The following is a 25,482-nucleotide window of genomic DNA, read 5'->3' on the forward strand; positions in this document are numbered from 1 at the left end:
CCTTGTACATGGTGCATCTGGCTTTGGGGCAGAGTCAGATTTAGTCTTCAGGAGACAGTCAGCAAACCAGTTCATCTTTGCTATAGAGGACATGTCACTGTTGGCCATTCCTCATTTGGATTTGGGCACTTTTGAGAGTTGTAGCCTTAGACCTKTGCCTTGCCCTTGCTCTCTGTGCAGCAGCCTGGACGGACTGAGAACCCCCTGTGCTGCAAATGCAAGGAGGACAATCCCTGAGGGGATCTGACTCGGGTGCAGACCCAGACRTTGTGATTCCCTCCTTTCTGTGCTTTYGSCAAGGTTCTCCTTGATAAACATCTMTTCCAATGTCAGCAGGCCTTGACATAGTTACTTCCATGGCAGGGGGAAAAAAAGGCAGCTCCATTACATAACAAAGGTTATCTGGAGGCACAGATACTCTGAAAGTCCCCTCTGTTCTTTTCTATTTCCAGGGACAATCAGCTTATTCTCATTTTAAGAGCTTACTATCAGTTCTGACCCATTTAAAATTCACCTGCCAATTGAATTGTATGACAGGACCTGGCTGACCCAGGAACAAAGGGAAATGTTCATATCTTATAATGAACTGCCACAGACCGAGAGCTGAGAAGAAAAAAGGCAAARAATAGAGTCAGCTCTATGAGAAACAAAACTTTTTTTCACAAGACAGGGAATAGGCTTTCTTACTAAAATATTGTAAGTGGCTTTGCKCTATTATCTGTTAGCAGCTTCACATCCTTGAATCGTTTATTTTTTCACAAGAAAGGAAGTTTGCAAATGGGTGTTTCTCTGTGCATAGGCCCCTTCCCTTTTCTGATCATTATTCTGCCAGCCCACTCCTCCCTCCACCCCTCTCCCAACAGAGCCAGAGGATGGGCAGTCTGTGTGTTACCCGCCCTGCAGGACATGGGAATGACTCTGTGCATCAGGAGGGAAATGCTGCCCAGTGGCTGTAGATCCAAGGATCAGGACTGTTAAATGTATGGCCATTTGGAGAAACATCTGCCTTTGAAATTCCATGGCTGCATTTTTTCCATATGTAACATTGGCTGGGGTTTTTGTTTGTTTGCTTTTTGGGGTGATGATGGTATTTTTTAGACATCTGTACTTATTAATAATTCAATTCATTTCATGATAATTGCGTGTCCAGGAATGCATGTTCAGTGATGGTGTGACCTGGCACTGGACTGCTGTTGACTTGGCAATGGGTTTAACTGCATATTCATTATTTTGCTTATTTTTTTGTYTATAACAGCTAAAGAAAACACATCAACATGTGAACAACATCAAGGGCAGTGTGCAGTTATTCCCCCATCTCTCTCCAGTGCAGGTGGACATTCCCTCTGTGTCCCTTTACCAATTCTTTTTCCTTTCCCAGCAGTAACTAATGGAAATGTGCACATAGACTGCAAATGGAGAAATTATACCACTGAGAAATGATACTGGGCTTGAGATTCCCAATGCCAAGTTTTGTAGGACACAGTCATTAGAACAAAATAATTTTTAATAGTAGTAATTTAAGGTTCTTTGCTTCTTTAAACTTCCTGAGGGATTGGGGTCATTTTATTCCCATCTTCTGCTTTTGGAAAGACAAGAGGTGGTAATGGATGGATGAGATGAACCCATTGATCACACAACTTCTCCTTAAGGGCTGTTCATTATAACTGTTGCAAGTAGGGGATGGGAAGAATTTTTTGTGCCCTTTGTTTTCTTTCTTTTCAGAATGAAGATTTTAATTGATTCCATTAAGTCTTACCATTATTTGCCAGTTTGGTGGGTTTGTACATTAATTCCAATTGATAATAAAGTTGATCATGTTTTTGCCACTGGCTTACAACCAGGGCCAACCACAGCTCTGTCCCACTTCCAGGGAGGGTAAAAATGCCTTTGGTTTGTGCAGGTGCAGGAGCAGCATTTTCTTCTCATGGTGTGAAGTGAGATGTCCTGGAAAAATCCCACCCTCTCCCCTCTTAAAATGATCAGAGCAGGATGTGGCCTGTAGGGAATGGCTGGTGAGCAGGGAGGTTTTTAATGCACAGGCATGAAGAGGGTTCTCTTGATTGTTTTAAATAAGCTCTTTTGGCATTTCATCAATTGCTCCCATCTGGGCAAGGAAAGGTTTAATAACAGGAGGCTTTAACCCACGTCATCTTCTGTGGAATGATCAATGTCTGAAGTGATTGTGGYTGCACAGAGAGTCCCACTGGGCAAATTGTCTTACTCTAACAGAGCCTCCAGCCTGGGCATACAGACTTCCCAACAGTAGTYTTACCTGGCAGGAGAATGAGAATTTTTACTTAAAAGCTGCATTTTATGAATCTGATAGGAAGGACTTCACCTTAGCTAAAGAAAAGATTSAATGAAGTGGTCAGGCTCACATTGCCTTGCCTTTGGCTCTGTGCAGTTGAGCTGTTGCACTTGATACCTTAATCAGTAAATCCTCTTGGAGCCAAGCACTGACTGAGTGTCACTGTAAGAGGGGAAATAAAGGGGTGTGAACACTTCAGCAAGTTCCAGGCTGCCATGTGMGTTATGGACAGCAGGACTTCCCTGCTGGCTTGCATTTGTGGGGGAGATCTGCAAAGCTGCCTGAGGGTCCAGACCTCCTGTCAGGGATCTTTCAAGAGTCTCACCRGAGGAATATAAATTTTAAAAAKAAATTTTTAATTTTTCATGTATCATAAAAAGTAACAACTTAAGTGGCTGATAATGCTCTGGTAGCTGAGCAGTTTATTTCACTTTCTGTCATTCTCTTTGCCCCACTTCTTGCTCTCAATTTAGGGTGCTTCCCCCAAAATGCRGGGCTTTGGGGGTTTTKTTGTGGYTTTTTGTTACAATCTGCATGAAGATAGGACAGTTGGGAGAGGAGGGAATTTGGCTGGARCACTCCTGGCTCTTGCCAGGTAAAGTTACCTCCTGATGGAGACATAAAATTGACAGCACCACTACTCTTCTCAAGAGCTGGCTCTGACTGTCCTGGTTGTAAAGTGTTTGGGRCTTTCCAGTGAAAAATATTCTGAAAGGATAAAAAAAATACTCAGCTGTAATAGGGACTGCAGCTTTCGGTGTTTCCCACCCCTCCCTCATTCTCAGSTTTCAGTCTCTGAGCTTATCACACATCTTAAAACCCTTAGTTCTGTTGCCTAAGTCCTTACAGTTACTCTTGCTGAAGCTGTTTACTGATGTAACTTTTCAGGGCAGTAATGTAACTACTGCGATGCTCAGTTTATCAGCATTTTTTCAAAACAATTTGTGCATCCGGAGCATTTCTTTAACATTGAGTTTTAAAAATGCCTCACACGTCAGTGCCAAAGGCAAAAGAAGGTATACTTTTTTTTTTTTTCTTTTCTCTTCTTTTTTTAATGCAGCTGTTGGAAGTAAACGAATTGCAATGCACGGCTCCAGGGTTGTTTATTACCGGTGTCTCTTGGCACCCAAAGCTGCCTGGCTTTCTTACATGTAAAGTTTTGCCCCAACATTGGGCCTAATTTATAGTTGATATCCAGGACAAGGAGAAGTCAAAGAAAAAGTGATGTTTCCTAGGGAATGAGAAGCCTTTGCCTGGCACTCATGAATTACAAGGCTGAACTTTTTAATGTGTCTCTCCTCCTCCTTTTGCTCGGTTTTGTTGCTGCCTCCAGTAACATTTTTCCTGACTATAGTACCATTGACTCCTGTGATAGTTTAATAGTTTCTGCTGTTTACACAGTTGTCACTTAAATTGTTGTGACTTAAATTTGCATGCAGAGTTGGTTAGTGCTCAGAGTTTATGGTGCTGCCCCAAAGGTAATTTGTATTCTGGTCGCTGGAGTTGTCTTGGTAACACTTAGGTGACTGGAAACCATTTGCAGAGGGGAAGTTTAATTCTGATATTGCTCACCGGTCCCAGTTCTGGGGATCCAATCCAGCCTGGATGGTGTCTGGTATTTACAAAACCTTCTAACTTTACATTGTGACCGAGTTCTTCAGAGGGTCTTACCTGTGTTGCTTTTTTGAGAAGACTTTGGGGGAAAAGATGGAAATGAATCCTCTACTTGTACCTACCTTCCTCACATACTGAGCCTGGAGGATGCTGTTCCTTCTGCTGGAGGCAGAATTCTTTCCTCTGAAACTCAGTTTTCAGTTCTGATGCTACTTATTAGTTTCTGGGTGTTTCTGATTAGCAGGAGCTGCTACACTGCCAGTATCAGTGATCAGTAACAGAACTAAAAGATGAAAAAGATAATTAAAAAAAACCCAGCTCCATCACCTTAAAATTGTACTCACAGATTAATGTTTTTAGTGTATGTTAATGCCGGGAAAACAGAAAATTACTCAAGTGTTGCAAATTTGGGACTCCTTCCTCTAGTGGCCAGGCTTTTACAGACTCCTGTTTTGAATGGTCTAAAGCCCTGTTGCTGATTTTTTATTTTTTTATTGCTGAAAGGTGGCTGGTATTTCATTCTGGCTGCCCTGGATGGAAAGCAGTGGTACTTTTATCACCTACAGGGACTCCGTACAAGAATGGGCAATGCTGGGAAAGCAGGAAAGTATAATAAAATAGTCAGCTTAGAGACATTTTCATGGTCACTATCTCCTATAAATCCGTTCACAGMTGTTCTTACGAAAATCACAATGACAAAAGACTTATTCGGTAGACAAATGTTGATACAATGTCCTGAATTTCTGGGTTTCTTGCAGCAAAAAATACCTCTTCTCTTGTACATTTAAATCTGGACTTAAATAATGCTCGTGCATTACTGCAGTACATCTTGATGAAAGAGGCTTTTAGAACTAATCTGAATTGGAGTAGCTACAGTGACTTCAGAGCAGACAAGCAATTTCTCAYACCAGCTGAGGGCAGGGTGCAGGCTCGTTGGGTATTTGGAATTACAGACTRCAATCTGCAGAGCTGTTTCTGCATYGTAYAAGAAATGCTTTCTCCACTTTTTACTTCCCTTCTTTTTGTGAATGAACCACAGGAGAGTAAAGCCAAAATCCACTTTTGTATTGCTGGAAGAAAGCTATTAGGCTTTGGTAGTGGTTTATTTTAATACTGTTTTCTTCTTTTTATATCTCTGGATGGTTTCCATAGGTTTTACATAGATTAGTCACTTGGCCTCATGAAAAAAAAAGGTAATAAACACATGGTGGGGGGGAAAGTAATAAACATTGGGAGGATTTTATCTATGGATGTCTTGGGCTTACAGTACTTGATCTTTCAGCAGTGTTCTTATGGGACTCCATAAGCAGTAAAAAGTTCACGRTTCCATAAAAATTTATGTTCCCTTTATTCTCGTAAAACACAAGTAATCATGGAATAGTTTGGGTTGAAARAGACCTTTAAAGGTCATCTAGTCCAACCTCCCTGCCATGGGGAAGTCTTCAACTAGWTCAGGTTGCTCCRATTCCTGTCCAACYTGACTTTGAATATTTCCAGGGATGGGGCATTCMCCACCTCTCTGGGAAACCAGTGCCAGCATTTTGCAATTATGTAAAAAMAATCTTCTTTATATCCTTCCMTATTCCTTATATCTTATATACKTATAAAAATRTCTWAGTTTTTAGGCTTATATCTAAGTRCGCTCCCCTTKGCATGCAGCCCAGGACAYGTTTGCTTTCTGGGCAYGTCCAGCCTCTCATCCACCAGCACCCCAAAATTCTTGAAGGGCTGCTCTCAATCCTTCTGAAATACCTTTGGAAATCAGTTCAAAGACATAGGAGACTTCGTTATGCTTGTCAGTCACACTTTGTAAGGTTATGTTTTAAGATGCTTTTTTCTTGCAAAGTCACGGGAATTGCTGATGAGCGTGACTACTTAATAATGGAGTAAAAAGAAAAACTCCTTCTGAAAGCAGAGAAATCTGTTTGTAGCTGATGCTGTGGGACGAGTGATACTGGGATTGCTTATTAAACTGCACCTTCTCTGGGTTTGCTTTGGGAYCATTTTCCCACAGAGCACTAACGGATGGAATGCTGCATATGACCAAAGGCAGGATGCTCCATCCACATGCCTTCATTGCATTTGGCTGGAAGGGCTTGGTTTCTTAAATCAGGGGAAAACTCAATTCATCAACATCTCCTTGCACAAAGGGGGAGGGTTGTTTGTGTTTAAAGGCAGCAGGCAAATTGGTTTCTCTTTGTCTTGGCCTTCCTGTGCTATTGCCTTGCAACTCCTCCATCTCCAGTGAGTCTCACAGGTCYTTTGTTGCCTCCTGCTCATTTCCATGGCAGCCGATCCCAGCGTGGCAGGCCCAGGCCAAACAGCACCGCGTGGATGAGCTGCGGGGAAGGAAATGCTGAGTGTGGGAGCAGGGCAGAGCAGGAGCAAGAATGGAGCCTGTCACTAGGGCTGGCTGTACGTAATTGCAGAAATTCCATTAAGTGCATCCCATGGTTTCAAGCCCCTGGAAGCAGTAAATAATGTGTTTTAATTAATGGGTTGCCAGGAGCTTTAAAGGAAATCAGATTGGACCAAGGGCTGCAGAATTCGGCAGCTGTGGTGGCTGGAACSTACGAGCTGTTTGACTAACTGCTGGTTGTTCATTTTATTTTAATTAAATGACTTGCAGAGCTGAGAGCTCCTGCCATCCTCACCTGGGTACTGTGTAAATCCGTGAGGTATGGAACTGGGGAATTGGGCAGAACTGCTTAGCAGTAAGAGCAGAGAGACTTTGTCTGAAAACTCTGCGGGGCTGTTAACTTCAAAGTCACACAAATCACGGCGTTTCCTGTATTGTATTTCTTTGTGCGATCCCTGTGGTTTGGGTTTACGTTTTCTGCGTGTCCAGTGTGATTGGTGATGACCAAGAGGCCTCTCCCTTCCATCCTGTTAGCTGAGCTTCAGGGCTGGCAGTGAGGAGCACTTGCTCTTTGCAAATGTGTAGAGTTCTGTGGAGTGAAGTGTGCTGTCACATGATTCATGTACCGAGCTGCAGAAATGAGCAGGATGAGCAGTGTAAGGGCCACCAAAGAGGAGTTTTTAATGCCTTTTCCTGTACAACCAGAGTTAGAGACCGACTGTCTCTGCCTCATTTTCTCTCAATGTGCACTGAGGTTAATGATCCTACCCTGTGGTGTGGGGATGTGGTGGAGAGGAGGTGTCAAAGATGGAGCTGTGCCAGTAGAAGTGGGAGCACAGAGGTACCTCAGATGGATAGATAAAAGGGCATTGTCAATCCCTGGTGTGGTCCAGCTCACCAACAATCTGCCTGCTGCTCCCCCGACCTTGGATCACAGCAACTGGAGAGTAAGGGGAAACGTGCCCACTAAAAATGTTGACATGGTTCCACCATCTGCTTCTCCTGTATTAACTTTCCTGACTAATTGCATGTGTGATGCTGTGCCACATGGTAGCTTTGTTCATTACATCAAAAGACAAAGCTGCTTTGTGTTTCCTGTGGACCTTTGAACCACACTTGCCATTGAAGGCCCTGTCAGTGTGACACAGTAGCTGTTGATGTCTTCTTGCCTTGATGATTAGAGAGCTCAGAATAAGTGATCTTGGTCATACTTGTTAATAGGTTAAAGGGTATGGTTGCATGCATCATAATTTCCATGTTGTGCCTATTCAGCTCCCATCCCCAGGGTACGAGTATTTAATATTGCAATGCACAAAAGCATTTGACAACACACGGTGATGGGTGAAGAGGTTTGTGCTTGAATGGGGGAGCTGCGTGACCGATGGCCAACTCTTAACCTGAGYACTTGCCTTAATGCAATGCAGGAGCCCATCCGCTCGCGCTTCCTGGCAGAATATTAACAGACATTTGTTTGGCGCAGTTCCGCCGCAACAGACTTGGATCAGAGGATGAACCTGCTGTTCAGTCTGAAACGATGCTGGCTTTGGAGACGGGCTTGAAAATGCTTTTGTGTGYGATCCCTTACAATTCCCAGGGCTCTGATTCAGTGGGCTTTAAAAGCAARATTCTTGGCAAATTAGTCATTGGACGCAATTAATGTCTTCTTTACAGAGCTGCTAACAGAGCTGTGKAAAAGGTGTCTTCACAGGTGCACACACAGGGACATCTGTGGCACTGGTCTGTCTAAAGACCATTAACAATCAGGGTCTACATTTTTTTTTTTCTTGTTTTGGATATTCCTGATGTGTTGCTTCCCAGTTAATTCACTTTATGTTCTTTTACCATAGCTATTGGTATGGCATAAAAATGTGTGTGTAAAATGCTGAATATAGTGTTTGTTATGGCATAAGGGGTTTCTGCATGTATTTTTATTTTTGTGGCATTCCAATTGTTACTTTCCATTTGCYATTTCTATTTTTGGCATCTGAAGCAGTTAGATACTTCAGGACCATGAATGTAGGTCCAGAAAGGGGAACTTTTAAACATAATCCTAGGGAAAAAAAATTATTTCAAAAATGCCGTAATTTTGCTAACAATAAAGAACATGTAAAAATGGGATAAGGCTGGAAACACTAGATTTAAGTCTTTAGAAACACCTTGGTTCCTTTTATTGTTACTGACTCTTCATTCTTCCAACACACTGCAGTGAGTATTTTAATTGTAATATTTTGGCCTCACAGAAAGTATACCATGGCATGTGGGCTTTTTTCTTACCTGTATGCATTTTTTTTGAGTGTTTTATTCTGCAACTTATTGATTCAAATAGGAACAGAAGAAAAAGAGCAAACATTGATCCAACATTAAGCAACTGGACCATGTATAAATTGACATAAAATTAGGTGCTGCTTCTAATAAAARATGCATAAATGCAGCAAAACCAAGCAAAATAACAGCTTCATTTCCTCTGCAGCTGGCTGCCAAACAGAATGCTCARGTGTAATTCTCCAATTGGGAGCACAAACCCCCATCACCTTCCCCTACTGTCCCCTCCCTTCCCAGGGATCTGTGCTCAGAATCACAGGTCTGGTACACTTCTTCCTGTGTCCCCTCTCCCCATTTCCTACCAACAGAAGGTACCCTTTTGCCACTGCATCGATTGAGTCTTCAAGTTTTTGATTTAGGTCATTAATCCTGACTCTTGGAAAGCCTTTTCTGCTTTCCTTTTTTTCTATTTTCATTGTTTTACCAGAAATTGGGAGCTTTSCGTTGACTTCTGTCATGTTTCTAGCATATCCTTAGATTTAGGTCGATTTTATGACAGGTTGAAGCTTGTAGCGATGGACGCATTTTTGGAAATATAAAATGCTTGTGCATAGGAATGTCCTGCACGTGTGTTTTACCATGCTTACAAACACAGATCTTGCAGGTGTGAGTATCAGGTTACTGTTTTTCCACACAGTTGTAAGGCACAGTATGCAGCCTGGACCCAGGCCAAGTTCTGCAAAGCAGGGTTTAAACGGTGTRTGTTTCTCTTTGGCTGTTTTTGAAGCTGATTTGCCGAGGAAGTGACTTTGCCTGCAGTTCTGAGGACCCCCAGTGTGTAATGGTGCTGCTCTACTCTCTGTGGTGAAGGGGGCTGCTGAAATTGCTGCTGCTTCCCTGCAGATGTTTTGTGCTCTCACAGTTTGTGTCGGCCGAGCGAGCTGAGCYGCAGAACTCACACTGCTGAGCCAGGGCAGACCCTACAGTGCAGTCACAAACGTGCAGCCAGGGGCTGAGCATTGCCAGAAATTCTATGAACCCCAGATCACGCAGCTGCAGCGAAAGCGTGACAGGGAGTTCATCGTGCCCGGTTCTGTGGAGGTTTAGGGCCCCTGGGTTTACCTCCTGCGTGTGAACTCCGTGTGAAATTCTGCTCGAGGTGCCGTGYTTTGCCTTGGTGCACTTTAACCTCACAGTTGTACACTAAATCAGGCAGTGAAAAGTTAAATGCTGTGTCCGAGCTGTGAAAGGCAAATTCTGCACCTGTGAACTCCAGTGTTGTAGTGTTTCAATGTGACAGCATGAGTCATGTAAGAAAAAGTGTAACTTAGGCTTCAGGGATATTCTTTGCCATCCTTTCCATTGGTMTTGGAGATTTATTACCACCCTCTATGAAAAAGGAAACATACTTAAAAACATGAAATAGAGCAGAAAGTAGTGACTGTAAGGAGGCCTTMATTTTCCTTATACCCTGCTTGGTAAAAGGATCTGCATTCACGTGTCTTTGTCTCTTTTCTCCATCTATGTTCAGGTGCCTTAGTCTCATTTTSCTCATTTTCTGAATAACTGAAGACAATTTTGTCTGTAAGTCATGGTTGTTCTCTTTCTCTGGTACCTGTCTGATAAGCTGTAGGCATGTGTGTAGGTGGGAACCAAAATTGCTCCATCAAGTTAAATTAACCACTTTTGCTTTTCTGCCCTACTGTATTTGCTCTCAGAAATAGCTTTCAGTCTGTTTTGTCCTCAGAAAACCTGGCTTTTGTCATTGGGGGTTTRACTTAAGGCACCAGGAACTTTTGTCGTCAATGGTTTTGACTTAGGTTGAGGATTGTAAAACCTGTATTGAAAAYAGACATCATAGGGTGTTATAAAAATATCTGAGATCAATTTTCCAYGGAGACCACTGGGACCAGTGATTATTCATGGACTTCGGTGATGTTTCATCAGGGTAGAATGTGGCCCCTAGTGTTCAATTCCCAGAAATAGAAAGACAGAATAATATTAAGTGCCTCTTGAGGAATTTGTGGATGTCCTTCATTGTGAAATACCATACATGTAATTGCCACCCTAAGAGCTTCTGTCTTGCAACAATGTCTTGCTTGTTAAAAGAAGGCAAAACAACCCAGAGAGACAGGCAAAGCTGGCAATTCCGTCAGCAAAAGTCACTGTGGATGAGCTTCAGTCAAAGAAATATTTAGAAACAAACTGGAAACTCAGAGCATACCAAATCCTTTGAAAAGGTCRTGACTGCAGCAATATGGAGTTCTGGAAACACGTTCAGCTTCCACAGCAGAGCGATGGCTGCTCTTTTCTGCACAGAGGAAATCTTGACTTGAGCGTGAGATACAGCGACCGCGCCATCAAATGTGGCTGAAAGACACGGGCAGGCCTTGGCCATGCTGCAGATTGGCTGCCTGAATTCTGCATGYCATTTAATGTCTCTGTGTCTGTGTACCTGCACGGGAGGACATGACGTGTGCATTTTCAGGTTCTCAGATCTCCTAAGGRGAGCAAGYTTTCATTCARTGCTGCCTTGTACAATATTTGCTGTAAGAACAATTCCATTTATTGAAGGCCAACCTTTGCCATGTACTTGGCATCCTTCTTGTCACTGCTGCTGCTGGATGAGGAAGAGCCTCGGTGAGGTTTTGTCATTTGACACCAAGTGGTGGGTGGTTTTYTACCTGCTGTGCAGTGTCACACAGCAATGAGGTTGATTGGTGGCATCCAGAGGTGACTGCAGGCTGGACAGGGCTGTCAGCCTATTTCTGAGCCAAGCTGGGTGTATTTCAGATGCTGTAGGAAAATCTGTCTCTTCTTCCCGCTTCCTCTGCAGAAGGATATGATTTTCCAATTTAGAAGTACAATGCGGGGGAAGTTGGTTGCTTTTCTTGTGGGTTTGTTGTTTGTTGATTTTTGAATTCCAGAGACTAGAACATTCAGGTGATGGGAATTCCTCATGAGGAACTTGTCACAAAGCCTGGGTTTGTACAGCATAAAAGATTACTGATTCTTTTTGAGTGGATTTTAAAAAAAATGGAGAAAGCTGAGGGAAGAATGGAGGGAGCAGATGTTGGAGGGAGCCTTGCCTGGAGGAAYGTGGGGCATGTTCCTCTGAAACGAGTGAGGCAGCACTTGAGCTTTCTGCCTGGGCTGTTCCCAGCTGCRGAGCTCCCTAGGACAAAGCTCAGAGCCCTGACTAAGCCTTCAGACTTGCCAGGAGTTTGTCCTGAATACCAAGCAGTATGTTTGACAGACCTCTAATGCCCTCAAAACACGCCAGTCCAAGCAGACAGTTTTGTCCTTGATTTSTCTCCTGGGAATAAGAGAATTCCTRCTTTTCCTGTTGGKGAAACATGGTTTGTAGGGACAAATGCTTCATTAGATCAAGTTGTGTATTTGCTAAAAACCAGAGCAACCTTTGAGCATGCAGTCCCTTTTTAAAGACTACTRTAGCAACTTGAGGACAGGTTGGGGAAAAATACTGTTCAGTTTTATCCCGATTTACATGAATAAGTTGGGGAATGAAGACCTGTATTTGTTAGTTGAAGTCACTTTAATTTCAGACATGAGAACAAAATGCTCTTTTTCAGCATTCTGCTTTTCATAGCTTTCAATTAGGTTCTGCCATTTTCCTTACATTAAATTTAATATTAAACATGAAAATTGATTTAAATAATTCTAAATAGGAGGCTTACACATACTTCCGTTGAAAAATGCACAGAAGTGGATACCTTTGATACTAATGAAAAATCACAGGTGATATCTTTTTTTCTTCTTTTAAAGCATCGGTTTGGTTYGATTTGATTGATCTGAGGGGCTTCAGGCTCTGCAGCTGCATGTTTTGGTTACTTGAGCAGCAGCTTCAGGCAGCCCCAGAGCCCCTGCCTGGCTTCTGTCAATSGGGCGTTGTTTTCTGGGGCTGTTTCAGGGGGTCTTGGGGAGAAGTTCCTTTAGAATGTGTTTCATGTGGAGTATCAAAGGCGCCGGGGTCTGTGCCTGAGCACTGGCTCTTTGAGGGGATCTGATTAATCTTGCTTTATAAAAGTAATTGCCTGCTGAGATGGCAGTGTCAAAAAAAAAGTGGCCAGATTCAGAGAATGGTTAAATATTCYCTTTCATTACTTCAAGGTGTCCTTAGTTGTCTGAAAATTMAAAGGACTCRACAATCCACATCAACTAGGATTTYGTGATTTTTGATTCTTGGATCTTCTCATACCTTGTAGCTGCAAACCAGCGCATTCCTGGGATTCCCATGCCRAGGATTTGGCAGTGGTGGCCGTGGCAGAGGTGCTGTGACAGCTCAGACTCCCAGCACATGGTGTTTGGATCCCTAAAGCGGGGAATGCAGCGCTGTGTGCCCACCTGCCGGGAGCAGGAAACCTCTCACTSCCTGTGACACTTCCTCCTTTGCAAAATCAACAGCAGGAACTGAGAGGACTCGGGCTGCAGATGTAGGTTAGGATTTTCAGATCTCCTTAAGACAACTAAGACATCCTTTGGGTATAAAACCTGATCAAAGGATTGGGGATCAATACCGCAGATTCCTTTTGAAGGGCGGGGATGCTGTTGAAGTACGTGGTTAGGGCTCAGTCTCCTGCTCCAAGTGTTTTCTGGGTTTGGGAGTATATATCAAGCTTGTGGTGAACATAACTTTGAATTAATTATTTTTTTAAATTGCTTTTTCCTGTTGGCTGGGAATTTCTGTTTGGGAGTGGCATTTGCAATGTCCTGGTGGCTGTGTTTGTGATTCAGGAGCTGACTGAGGTTTTAAACTGAAAACAACTGTTTGCTGTCAAGTTTTGTGTAGCCCAGAAGCTCCCAAGAGCTGAATCATAAACACGGCCCTTACTTTTCTGTGAGAAACAGAAAACCTTGTTGGGCCAAGCCAGTGATCCAGCCGGGGTATGTTTTGGTCACTGGGGGATTGGATTGATGGAGGTCCTTAGGAGGTGCAGAGTGACCCCAATGATGATGTGTTCTGTTCTGGGAGGAGCTGCCTTGTGTCCCATTACCCACAGAGCTCTCAGGGCAGAGTGGTGCTGATGGGCTGTGTTTAAGCTCCTGAAYTCATGCAATTCAGCTTTTCTTCTTCTCATATGGAGCCTTGTCAGCGGCTCTGATAAGCCACTGATCAAAGTTTCATTGAMGTTTCCCAGCATGAAATGAAACCCTGTTTTATGAATTTCAGTGTCTCTGGCCTACCATCATCTCCCCATTATCACGTTCTACAGGGTTGTGCTATTTTATTGCTGCAGAAGGATCACGGCAAAACTTTCATTTGTATGGTTTTTTTACTTTATATTGTTACATTCTTACAGCAGCTTGGGGAAACTGTTTTCTGTGAGAAGACTGAATATTGGCTGCAAATGAGAGCAGATCCACAGTTTGATGGGAAGTCTGGTGCTAATTCAGAAGTTAAAATAGGAGCAGGATCTGCGTAAAGGAATGAGGGWAATGGAATAAATTAAACCACTTTTCAATGAGTTTCTTGTCTGGGGTTTTTAGTCCCAAACTGGCACCTTCCCCCTGCCATAAATCCACCTTAGGATGAGATGCAGGATCTGGCAGCRCATGGAGCAGATCAGCCCTGTGGCCACTTTCTGCCCTTATCCCCCTCTATGGAGCTGTGATTTTGATCGTTCTCTATTCACCTACCAATTTCATGAAACTTGTAGGATTAGACTTATTTTCCACATCTTCCCTCATTTAGAATTGGTGAAAGTTGGCCACCATTACTGAGGGGAGGAAATGGGCGGAGGGGGCACATTTGCAGGGTTTTTGTGGGTTAACACATAAGGATGCTCTCATTGGCCTGGTTTTCTGGAAAACAACCCAGAAACCCCTGGATAAMAATCCAGAGTTTGAACAAAACCCTTTGTCTAAAATTCCTGTGTTTAGAGTGTTATTACTAGGTAGGGTTCATTCTCGTATGGGGAAAAAACCCAAACCTTTATTTTCAAGCGTCCTTTACAGGCAAGTTTTAATAAGAAAATACAGGAATTTTTATGTGTTTTTACATTACTGCTGCTGTTGAACAGTTCATTCTGCTTTTCAGCTGCTGGTTTGGGGAAAACAGGAATTGCAAAAAATGAAACTATTGCAGAATTGGGTATTGCTTAATATTACAGATGTACAAAAATKGAATAAACCAGGCATGAATTGGAAATTGAACCACGGGGGGCCTCGTATCTTACCAGGAGTGACTGAAAAGATGTACCTGCCTTGTGAACCTCTAAACTGAGGCARAAGTTAAGTGAGGTTAAATGAAGTGACTGAGAGCATTGGGAGGATGTTGGGCTTTATCAGAAAGAGGAAGAAAGGATAAGTCCTGGACTTTTCCATTAGATTCAGATATTTTGTTTGGCTTAGAGTCAGGGAATTGATCTTTCAGAAGTAGGTATTTTTGGAAGTTGGAAGTCACAATTATATCATCCAGTCCCTGCTCCTAGCCAGTACAAGGCTTGTTCCTTCCAGTGTGTATTTATTCCCTCCAGTCTAATGCTTTTTTATKAATTCACTCTATAAATGTTCATGTTCTAAACCACTCTTCCTGGCGTCTCTGCTCTTAATTTGCTGCAGGGATGACCCCTGAATCCTTACTTGTATTTCAGGATAAGAGATGTGAGTAATGGAACAGAAAAGGGCAGTTTGGAAAATGAGGGACTGTGGGCTGGATGCAGTTTAAAATAAAGCATTTTAGGGTATTTTTTGTCATTGCTAGATAAAGTTGAAACCTTCTTTCCCTCTTCTCTTGCCCTCGTTTCTGGGAGAAGAGAAGCAGGAATGACTGACTCTGACCAAAGCTTCCTTTGGAGAGCTGCCCAAGCCAGGGCTGATTCCCTGTGCAGCCGAGTCCCACGGTCATTTCTGACGGATCTGTCCACCTGCAGATGTGGGAAAGGAAAAGAGGAACTGAAGGCAAATGAAGCAAGAGTCAAAGGAGAGGCAGTGTGTGGTGTCAGTGTGTGCAGCCGAGCAGGGGAGGAGATGAAAGGCTCTGAGCACGCTTCGGAGCCGTSTCTTTTCTCGTTCCAGGTATCGCTTTGCCCCCTGAGGAGCAGAGGCTCAGGGATGCTGTGACTACTCACTCTTGTTTATTTATGTTCATTTGGAAGAGACATGTGAGCAGAGCTGCCTGGGCTGCTTACGGCAAAGGAAATGGATCTCAGGGGGACAATTAATTTTGCTTGACTATTTCTGAGCCAGGTGAAACCGTAAAATGAACCTGGGTTCTCCCCATTGTCTAAAAGAGATGTATTTATTTATTTTACATTTTAATGCACCACTGGCAATTTATGGTGTGAGCCTCAATGAATTATTGATAGAAGGAAGGTGTATAACATGGGAGATTAATAGAAAGGGTTATCAGACTTCAAAAAGAAAAAGGAAGGAAAAGACAGAGAGCTGATATTTTAATTAACTGCTCCCTGCCTGCATTGTGATCYCAGAGACATGAGGATTGAGTGCCAGAAGGTAAATCTGGTTGGAAATAAAGTGATTCCAGTCTTGTATTAGAGGTGAGAAATGAGACAGTGCTTCAGTATTCTCGCAGTTTGAATAATCTTGGTTACTGTGTGCAACAGAAAGTGGAGTTTATTGGAATTGAGACAGTCTGCAGAGCTGGAGAGTAATAATAATAAAAAATAATAGCAAATCAAAGATAGTATTTAAAATATAAATAACAAAAAGAAAAAAAATAAGTAGCAGAAGTAAATATAATAATCATAAAAAGGTTTGAGCTCCCACTCTCTTTATTCCATTAGAGATTAGACAGTTTAGATTCAAACAAAGCACCAAACACTTTTGTATCCTGCTGGTTCATCTCTCATGTTGGGCCTTTGGGTGGCCATGGGGACACGATGCCATTTCTCGRTTTGCCACTGCTGGTGAGTGGCTGTGCCCAGCTTCCCTTTGCCAAAGGGAGGGAGCTCATTGACACCTTCCAGGGATGCCCTGGGACTGGCAGGGATGCTTTTCTCCCCTTTTGTGAGCCCTGGCAAGGGGCTGATCGTGGTGCATGAGGAGGAGCAGTGTCAGGGAACAAAGCCTTTGTGCCACCATCTGCTGGGAGCAGGTTGGCTGTGAGGAGGGGGTGCCTGTGCCACTCCTGGGGTGGCCCCTCGCTCCTGCATCCCCATGGCCTGGAAATGTGAGACTGATGGCAAAAACAGAGGGTTCTTTTGAGGCATAATAGTGGTTTTATTGCTATTTATCTCTAGAGAGTAAGTTAAAGGGCAGTTTTGCTGTGGAAAGCAAGATATTAGGGCATTGAGAGACCAAGTAAAAAAAAAAAATTTAAAAATTGAGTTTCTAACAACTCCAGTATTACAGTGATCTCTCCTTTCTGGATGAAGTTGTGATTGTTTCATTTGTAGATGCCATAACCTTCCCCTAAGAGCAAATTATTAACATTTTACCCAGTGAGCTTCCCAGCAACCATAATAGTGCTTTCGCTTCTACTCAGAATCAGTATTTCTGGCCATTAAATAAATCAGAGTCATTAAAACTTGCATTAAATACCCCAGAAGTGATGTGCAGTAGCCAGTTTCACAGGTTTTGGGTTCCTAAAARGAGACATTCAGGAGAAAGTCTGATAACAGATGTGCAATGTCTTTGGATGATCCTTAGTATGACTAGTCTCTTGTAAAACTCTTGGTTTATATGGAAATGGTTTTTTATCCTATAKTAGTTCATAATATGTTTCTGAATGGCTGAATAGAAAATCGAAAATTATCTTTTTTTTTTTTATCTCAAGAATCTGGTTCATTTAGCAACAGAAGGGGAGTAAATGGATGTTCTCTTTATGAAGTGCATCCTGAGAGRTTGCACAGCTGCTTAGTGGTGCTTTGCAGTGCTTTCCTGCTGGATGTCTGCTCAGGGAAGCTGCACGTTTTGTGTTCTRAAAAAACGAGCACTTTTATTTCAGCCGTGTAGTTCTCTCCAGTACCTCACACAGAAACATTCCTTGTTCCCTGTGTGGGCACGTGAGTGATATTTAACATGACTCCCTTCATGACAGCAGCTCATGTAGGAAAACAAGAAAGGAAAGTAAAAGATCAAACCCCCGAGGCTTATTAGTTGTGTTTAATGCTTTGGAAATGAAGAAGTATTGATGTAGCAATATGTGTGCACGTGGCTCGTAGGGGGAATGGCTCTCAGGCCCGGATCTTACCGTGGGGGCAGCTAAAACGTGGAACAGGGTGCCCAGGGAGGTTGTGCTGGCTCCATCTCAGGTTTTTTTCTGACCAGACTTGATAAAACACAGAACAGCCTGATCTGACCTCAGAGCTGAGCCTGTCTTGAGCAGGAAGTTGGACTTGGTGACCTCCTGAGGTCCTTCATTACCTGAATTTTCCTGTGATCCTATTAGGTTGTGAGCAGCTTTGCAGGGGGAAGAGACAAATCTCCCCACCACCACTTCCTGTCAGCTGATGGCTGACAAAGGTAGATCTCAGTTATCCAGAGAGCCTTTCTCTTCAAGGTGCTGACACTGAGCCCCAGCCCTTGCTCAGGACTCAGCAGAAAAGCCACTGAAATCATGACTGCAAAAGTAATGAGTGAGTGGTGGTCACATCAGCACTGAGGCCTCAGCTTGAAGGGGCTGAATATATGGAGAATTCTGTCTTTCTGCCACAGTGGGAAGATGCTGACTAGAACTGCAGAGCACATGGTGCCCCTGCACCACTGGCACAGAGGAATAGGTAATTAATTGCTTGAGTTGATGCTTTGCATCTTTTTCAAGCCCTAGATTAATGCAAGCAAAGCAAAGAGCATGGAGCGGTTGACGTTTAATGAAATAAATGTTAGTTTTTGAAGGAGTGCTTTATGATCATCTGCTGTGGTGACAGATGTASTAACAAGCCGTGAATAGATTGCATAGATAGAAACATTATTATTTAGATTCTAGTACTCGAAAGGTGATACTTATTTGTCTTGCCTGTCTGTAAATCATGCAGCATGMTTTGGGTTCCATGAGGGCAGCAGCTTTTTATAGTAAAAATCTTAGAAAATCGTTTTGAAAAAGAACATTCCTGGTTTTTGAATGTCTGGGGAAAGACATAAAAGAGTGAATCTTTGTCAAATGATGGAGAAATAAGAGTTCTAGTAAGAATAAACACCCATCTATGATATATGTCTGACTGTCATGAAGAAGCAATGTTGAATGTGAAATAAATCCTCTTAATACAGGGCAATCCCTCTTGTCCTGGATGGGATTGGGTACAGTGGAGATTTTCTGCACTGTTTATATTCATGCCAAGTACTTTCTTCTTTTCTTGCAGCAAAGAAAACTTGTGCTGAGTCAGATTTCACTTGTGACAATGGGCACTGCATCCCAGCCCGGTGGAAATGTGATGGTGAAGAAGAATGTCCCGACGGGTCAGATGAATCAGAAGCAGCATGCAGTGAGTAGCACAAAGTGGTGTTTCTCAGACATGTTGTCTTATCAAAGCACAGAGAAACTGAATTTGTTATTCCCAGCACTTGCAGGATGATCTGTCAACTTATGTTTCTGTTAGAACAAAAATTACAGACACAAAAGATTCAGGTCATTCCAATCACACGGTTTACAAACCTTCAAATGTACCAGTTTTCCAGACTATGATMCAGGCGGTGCTGTCTGGTCTGGATTTCTGTCTGCAAGGAAATTGTAAACATCTTGAGCTGCTTGGCAGGCTCCTGATCAGCAGCAATACGTGAAGTGTCACATTCACCTGAGATCAGGCTTTTTGGAAACTCTGATTTGGTGTTTTGCATGGTAACATATTGGGATTTATCATCACTGCAGGCAGCATTCTGCTATTACAGAGGAGCTTTGCAGTGTTCCCATATTGCTCAATCATCATTTTTTATTTTTCCTCTGAGAACAAATGAAAAAAGCATCAGATGAAAGATGAGCAAATGTAAAGTAACTAAAGCTGAGACTAAGTGTGACAGATGTTCTTGCAGGTAAGAACATCTGCATCCTTAAAAAACCCAATAAGTAAAAAGAACATTCTTGGTTTTCATGTAGTGTGTTTTCTCACATCCTTTAAAGGGAGCCTATTTGTGCTCCCTTGTTCTGGAACTGTGAAGGGTTATCTGATAATGAGTTGAAGGGAATCCCAKGGATATTTTAATGAAAATACTGATGTGTAGACTTTTATTTGTGTGCTTACTTATATCTGCAGATTTGTTCTTGCCAGACCAAGAAACTCTAGTACAGGCCATTCTGTTGAATTTCCAGTCATGCACTWCACAAATATTCCCATGAGTCAGAAGCAGTATTGGAGGAAGTATTTTATCAGAATTCACCAGATTGGGGTACATAGAGAACTTCAAAATTGACCATACTTTTATTTTTAATCCTAGTACCAGTCCTACTTTCTCCCTAATTAAGAGAGATAAATGCACTTCTTTTGCATAAAATGAATTGAATCATTTTTGCAGTCGCATACAGGCTACAGAAAAAAAAAAATACCTCAATAAATCCATTAACATATTTATGTGCTGTATTGGTTGGTCTTTCACCCTGCATCCTCCTTMGTTAAAAGCTGTCTCATTAATGCCACTTCCACTACCTGATTGTCTGAAGGGGGTTTGAATAACTGAGCAGCTTCATTTGCTGMAGTCTCTGCCTGCAAATCTCATGTCAGAGGCCGTGGCACAAGCTCTGGATGGGCCATGCAGCACTAAGATCCCTGATCATTTCTGATTGTCATCTTCCATTCCTTTTCTACTCATTTCACCTTTCATTTTTTCCCCCGGTTATTTTATCCTCTGGGGAAATCAGTCTTGAATCTTAAGTATCACGAAAGAAACTTGACCTGAGCCTCAGATTGTTACCATACAGGACTGCATTCCTCAGAGGAAAGTAATTTGTTCAGATTTTTGTGAGGTTTTTTTTCATCATCTTCTTTTTTTTTTTTTTTCTTCCCTGCTTGAAACCTTCTAAGAGACCAAAGTTTGCATTTCTCTGGTGATTTTTCAGTTCAGAAAAATAGGTGGCCTTTGAAACATCTTCCTGCAACACAGGAAGAGGTTTGTTCCTGTTCTGTAGTATAGGASTAAGATGAATCAGCAGTTCCTAGTGAAAGTAGAGCACCTGTATGGATCAGTTCTTAATTTGTTTTTTTTAAATACAATTACTTTGAGGCCAGCCAAAGTCTGTGGCATATAATGTACCATACTTTATTGGTTTATATCTGTAGCAGGCAGGTTTACTGTGCTTTGCCTCAAAATAAGATATTTTGGTTTTCTTATGAATTTTAGCCAASATAGATCAATTTTTGTGTGGATACACAGACCTGGGTCTCAGCATTCAGAAAGTATTTGATACAAGCCCATGTCTGACTTGTGGCTATCACACAAGAGGAACCAGTACTTCTTAAAAGCTTGCCTTTGAATCTTAAAAACGTCTGCAGCTAGAATTTTGGAACTTTACTTTTGTTTCCAGGATTATTCCCATATGAAGTCCACACTTTATCAAATTAAGATCAGGTTGTTTTAATCTTACGACTGTTGATGGCTATAAGCTTTAATTTGCACAATGGAAATGTTCTTTTCAGATGTTTTGTATCCTTGTCAAAGTATTTGTAATATCAAGGCTGATCCAATCTGCTCTGTGAGGATCCAGATTCAGCCTGTGCTGGGTGTGGGGTAACTTCACACACATTTGGGGGTTTTGTGGGAATGCTGGGCTTTCCTTGTAATTGGCACCATCACTGTAAAAGGCCTGGCTCTTTGTGTAAATATTATTGAAGGGCAAAGATGAGGCTGTAATGACAGAGAATGTAGCAGCAGGCAAAATATATAGATGGGCATTCCTGTATGGTTCTTCCCTTCAGTCGTATTTTCTTTTTCCCTGATGAAATCAAGGCTGGATTTTCTCCCTGTGGCATGGGGTGACTGTAGGACCTGCAATTGTCTCATTTTCCTGCTTAGAAATGCAGCACAGCCCTGTGGAGGAGCCTGCCCTGCAGAGCTTCTCTAGGGAAGGGACAGCTTGGGAAATAGAGATTTCTCACCACTGCTAAGATCAAACTGCTTTATAAAATCAATGACTTTCAGGCAGACCACATAACTGCCAGCACTTCTTCCAGGATCTGGGGTTATTCCTCAATTAATGCAATGCTGGACATTGTCCATAGTCCATTCTAGCCAGGGAGTTTAAGAGCACTGACAATGCTGACTGYTGCATTTCAGGAACAYTTGCACTTCCAGCTTAGAATGTGATGAAAACAAGGCTGTTCCTCTCAGCATCTAGCCACCTCCTAAATGGCTTTTTATTTTCTGAATGCTTTTGGTGGTGTGTTTTTAAATGCAGTTCGTGCTCGTATTGGAAGTTAGGGATGTCACGTCTCCATCTCTAATGCCTGGTTGAAGGTACCAATTTGTGGGGTTTGGTTTGTTTATTGTTTTGTTTTTTTTTAACAGAATCAAAATTGTACTTTGCTTTTTCTGTTTCTCAAATCTCTAAAGTTGCTCAGCTTTGTACCAAACAATATTCTCTGCAGGGTGTTACCCATTYCCAGGTGTTCAGGACAGCATGACCTGTGTCCTGTTGGATAGGTGAAATCCCAGCTGGCCTGGTTTCTGCTGGACCTGTGATGTCTGCACCTTTTCTGCTATTCATGCAATTACTATTTTTTAACTGTTTTTTCAAGCCACTGAATGTGTCTGGAAGTGGTGTCTCTGAGGGTATCTCATAAATGAAATCCTCAGCTGATGAAATCTCTAGGACACCTCCCTGTTGTGGGTTTTGGTGCTAATTGAAGGTTGATTTGTTTCTTTCATGGACTGATCTTAGAGGAGATGGTTATTTGGGCTTTTGTTTTGAAATGGATCATTGTGAGTAAGAAGCTCCTTATATTTCTTCATTTTTCTTCAGGACAGGTCTCTGGCACCTGCAGGAGATTTTTGGTAGCCTGCACTTGCTCTGCTTTGGAGAGCCCACCATATCCAGTGCCCTGGCCCCATTTTTCATTGCTCTCACTGAAAGCAGCCCAGCGTGGCTTGGTGATGCCCTGGGGCTGTGGTGCAGCCACTGCTGATATACACAGGCTCTGCTTATGTCTGTGGAAAGATTCCTCACCTTTTCCTTTCCCAGTTTTGTGGAGCTGAGAGAGGGGGAAGGGAAGGCATTTTTCTGACTGAGCTAACAGAGACCTCCAGCAAAATGAATGTTATCCACCTAATGCTGTTCCAGCACAGGTACTGAATCATTCTTTTTATACAAGAAGGAAATTTTAAATTTCCCTCTGAAGTATTTAGATTATTTAATCAGTGACTTAAACAAAAAAATTTTCAGCAGAAAAATAAAAACAAATGCTAACAATCAGTAACAGTACTGATGGGAGCACAAATTAAAGGGATAGAGCAAGTGAAAATCTAAGCTGGCAAACTCTTGCCTTAGGACATTGTATGTATAATGAGATCGAGGAATGCAGAGAGCATAAACTCACCACTTATTTCATTTTCAGATATGTGACATTCTCCTGGTTAAGAGCAGAAATTATTGTACAGAAAGGTACAGGRTATTAGAGTGTAGGGTGTTACGAGGAAGAAAAAGAGACAGGGAAACCTTAATTCATATTGCATTTAATAGGGGAATGATTTAAWAGGGCAGGTTTAATAAGCAGCAGCTCTGGAAATAGATTTTAAAATGGAAGTGGAATATAAAATCAAACCCTGAATATTGGTTTGAAACACAGCACCAGTTCATGCAGTTSGTTCTTATTTTGAAGTACATGTCACGAGTCGTTCAGGGAGATGTACCCAAACTTGACAGTTTTATTTTTAATGGGTATTTTCCATGGTCCCAGGCACTCTGTGCTGCTGCTGTGTGTGCTGATCYCTCACAGTGCTGGTCAGTTCTGCCCTCATTTCTTATTAAGTTGCCCAATATAAAATCCTGTAGCTGTTGGTAGCATTGATGGTATCGTTCACCCCCAAATGCACAATCCTCTCCCAGCTCTCCGTTCWGCCCAAAGGATTTCACATCTCTATTATTCTTCTTTGATGCAGATCTCCTGCATGACTGAGTGGGTTTGGTGACATTACTGTGCTTTTGTGGAAAAGGACTAAATAAACTGTTCCTGCCCTTGGAGAATTTTTCCTGGAGAAGGGTGGAGTTTCTCTTTCAGGGCATCACATACACTGGGCCACTAAATTTAAGTAGCAAAAGAAAAACTAGGCCAAATCAGTGAGGCACAGCCAGATACCCATTTTTAGGACCTGGGGCAGTAACAGAAAGCTTTTTTTTTCTTTTTTCCTCCAAGGTTAAGAGCAGATCTGTTGGTATAAATGTGATAAGTTGCTGGGGGTTGCAAGTGCAGTGGAACATGCAAATCAAGGACTATTCTGTTGGAATAATCYGTTAGAGATCATTCAGGGAATTGAATACAGTGATGTTAATGCCAGATGTCCAGGTGTGCATTTTAACAACACTCCCACTGCACAAAGTGGCTACAGCCAGCAGAAAACACAGCTCTGTCCCCCYGTCCCTGTCCCTGCTGGGCCTTYGGGRGCACTGCTGAATTGCAGCAGCTGAGGACCCCATCTGTAAAGCAAAAATAGGACAAGGTATAGGATGTGGAAACACTTCCAGAGACACAGGATCCTTCCAGAGACAAGGCACAAAAGTGGCAGTCTCATTTTCCAGGTGCCCAGACTGCTTTGGAGGGATAGTGGTGAAAGCTTTGATTTGTCAATGTGATCAAATTTATTGAGACAGAATAAAATGAAAACAGCCATGATCATCTCTCCATGAAGTCATGGAATAATTTAAGACAGAGATCCATAATCTGGACCTCTGGGGGTCATCTAGTCCAATTCCTTCCCCAAAGTGGACCCCTGTATTCATGTTTGACCACCCTTATTAATGAAAAAAAAATCCTTTTATCCTGACAGACTTTCCTTTGTTGCAGCACGTGGCTGTCACCTTGCATCCTGTCACTGTGCCCCTCTGAGAACAGCCTGGCTCCATCTTCACTATTCCCTGCATTCTGTAGTTGAAAAAAGCAATGATACCTTCCTTTAGCTTTCTCTTCTGTCGACCAAACAAGTGCTGTCCCTCAGTCTCTCCTTGTTTGTAGTCTCTCATTTCAGGTTATTTTGTCAGATAATTTGCAGTGATGCAATGCTGTAATCAGGATACAGTTTTTGCTTTGTGCACTCAGCTCTATCAAAGCTTTATCACATCCAAAATATAACTTAAACATTAACTCATTTCTCTGGTGTTAGGATGCCACTTAGCTTCCAGGTCTACTTTGCAGAGGGTTCCAGACTGCTGAGAACTCCTTTTCCATGGGAGTGTTTAACAGTGCACCAGAGATGGACAAGACTTGTTGAGGCCAGTGGTCAGACCAATAATTCCCTGGGGATGGGGGCTTACAGTCCCTTTTATTCTAAGCGTATGGGATTCTTCAAATAATCACAAATGTGCCTTTACCCCTGAGGGAACCATTCCATCTCAGTCCAGTGTTCCCAAGTGCCTCTGGATCCATAACTTGGAATGCCTCCAGGTGTGTCCTGATTGTGCAGCCCCAAGTCGACCCCAATATCCCAAAGGACACAAAACCCCAGGGACTGACACGAGAAGTCTTTGACTGAGTAAGGAATCAAATCAGTTTTGTTCCTTTTCTTGAAGTGTGAAATTATTCTTTTTACATCAAAGGAAATTCAGCAAACTCAAAGCCAGCAGTTTATCCCCAGCAGTGGGATAACTTTGTCTGTGGCTCGTGGGCAGTGAATTACATCTCCTTTTTGATGATTACATGGCTGTGGTGATCTCAGCATTTTACTTACCTAGAGATGTAAATGAAGTTAGGATTTGTAATGATTGTGCTCCAATTCTACCAGTGCAGAAAAGTTTTAAGTAATACCTAGACAAAATATGCTTTTCCTTTGAGTTTAAGTCTCAGCAGTGACCTTTGCAGAGGGCTGACCGAGTTCTGTA

At 42.5% G+C, this 25,482-nt stretch overlaps 1 protein-coding gene across 2 annotated transcripts in view; it reads left to right on the forward strand.

The window, feature by feature from the left end:
* Positions 1 to 25,482, forward strand: part of LRP8 (LDL receptor related protein 8) — a 170,996-nt gene that overhangs the window by 85,905 nt on the left and 59,609 nt on the right. For both annotated transcript variants that reach the window (XM_057367012.1, XM_057367013.1), the window contains exon 3: positions 18,827 to 18,949. In XM_057367012.1, coding sequence (XP_057222995.1) covers positions 18,827 to 18,949 — 123 coding nt within the window. The remainder of the gene's footprint in view (positions 1 to 18,826; positions 18,950 to 25,482) is intronic.

The sequence above is a fragment of the Malurus melanocephalus genome, unplaced genomic scaffold, assembly GCF_030028575.1.
Source record: "Malurus melanocephalus ecotype Western Australia unplaced genomic scaffold, MMel_1.1 scaffold_74, whole genome shotgun sequence".
Classification (NCBI taxonomy): Eukaryota; Metazoa; Chordata; class Aves; order Passeriformes; family Maluridae; genus Malurus; species Malurus melanocephalus.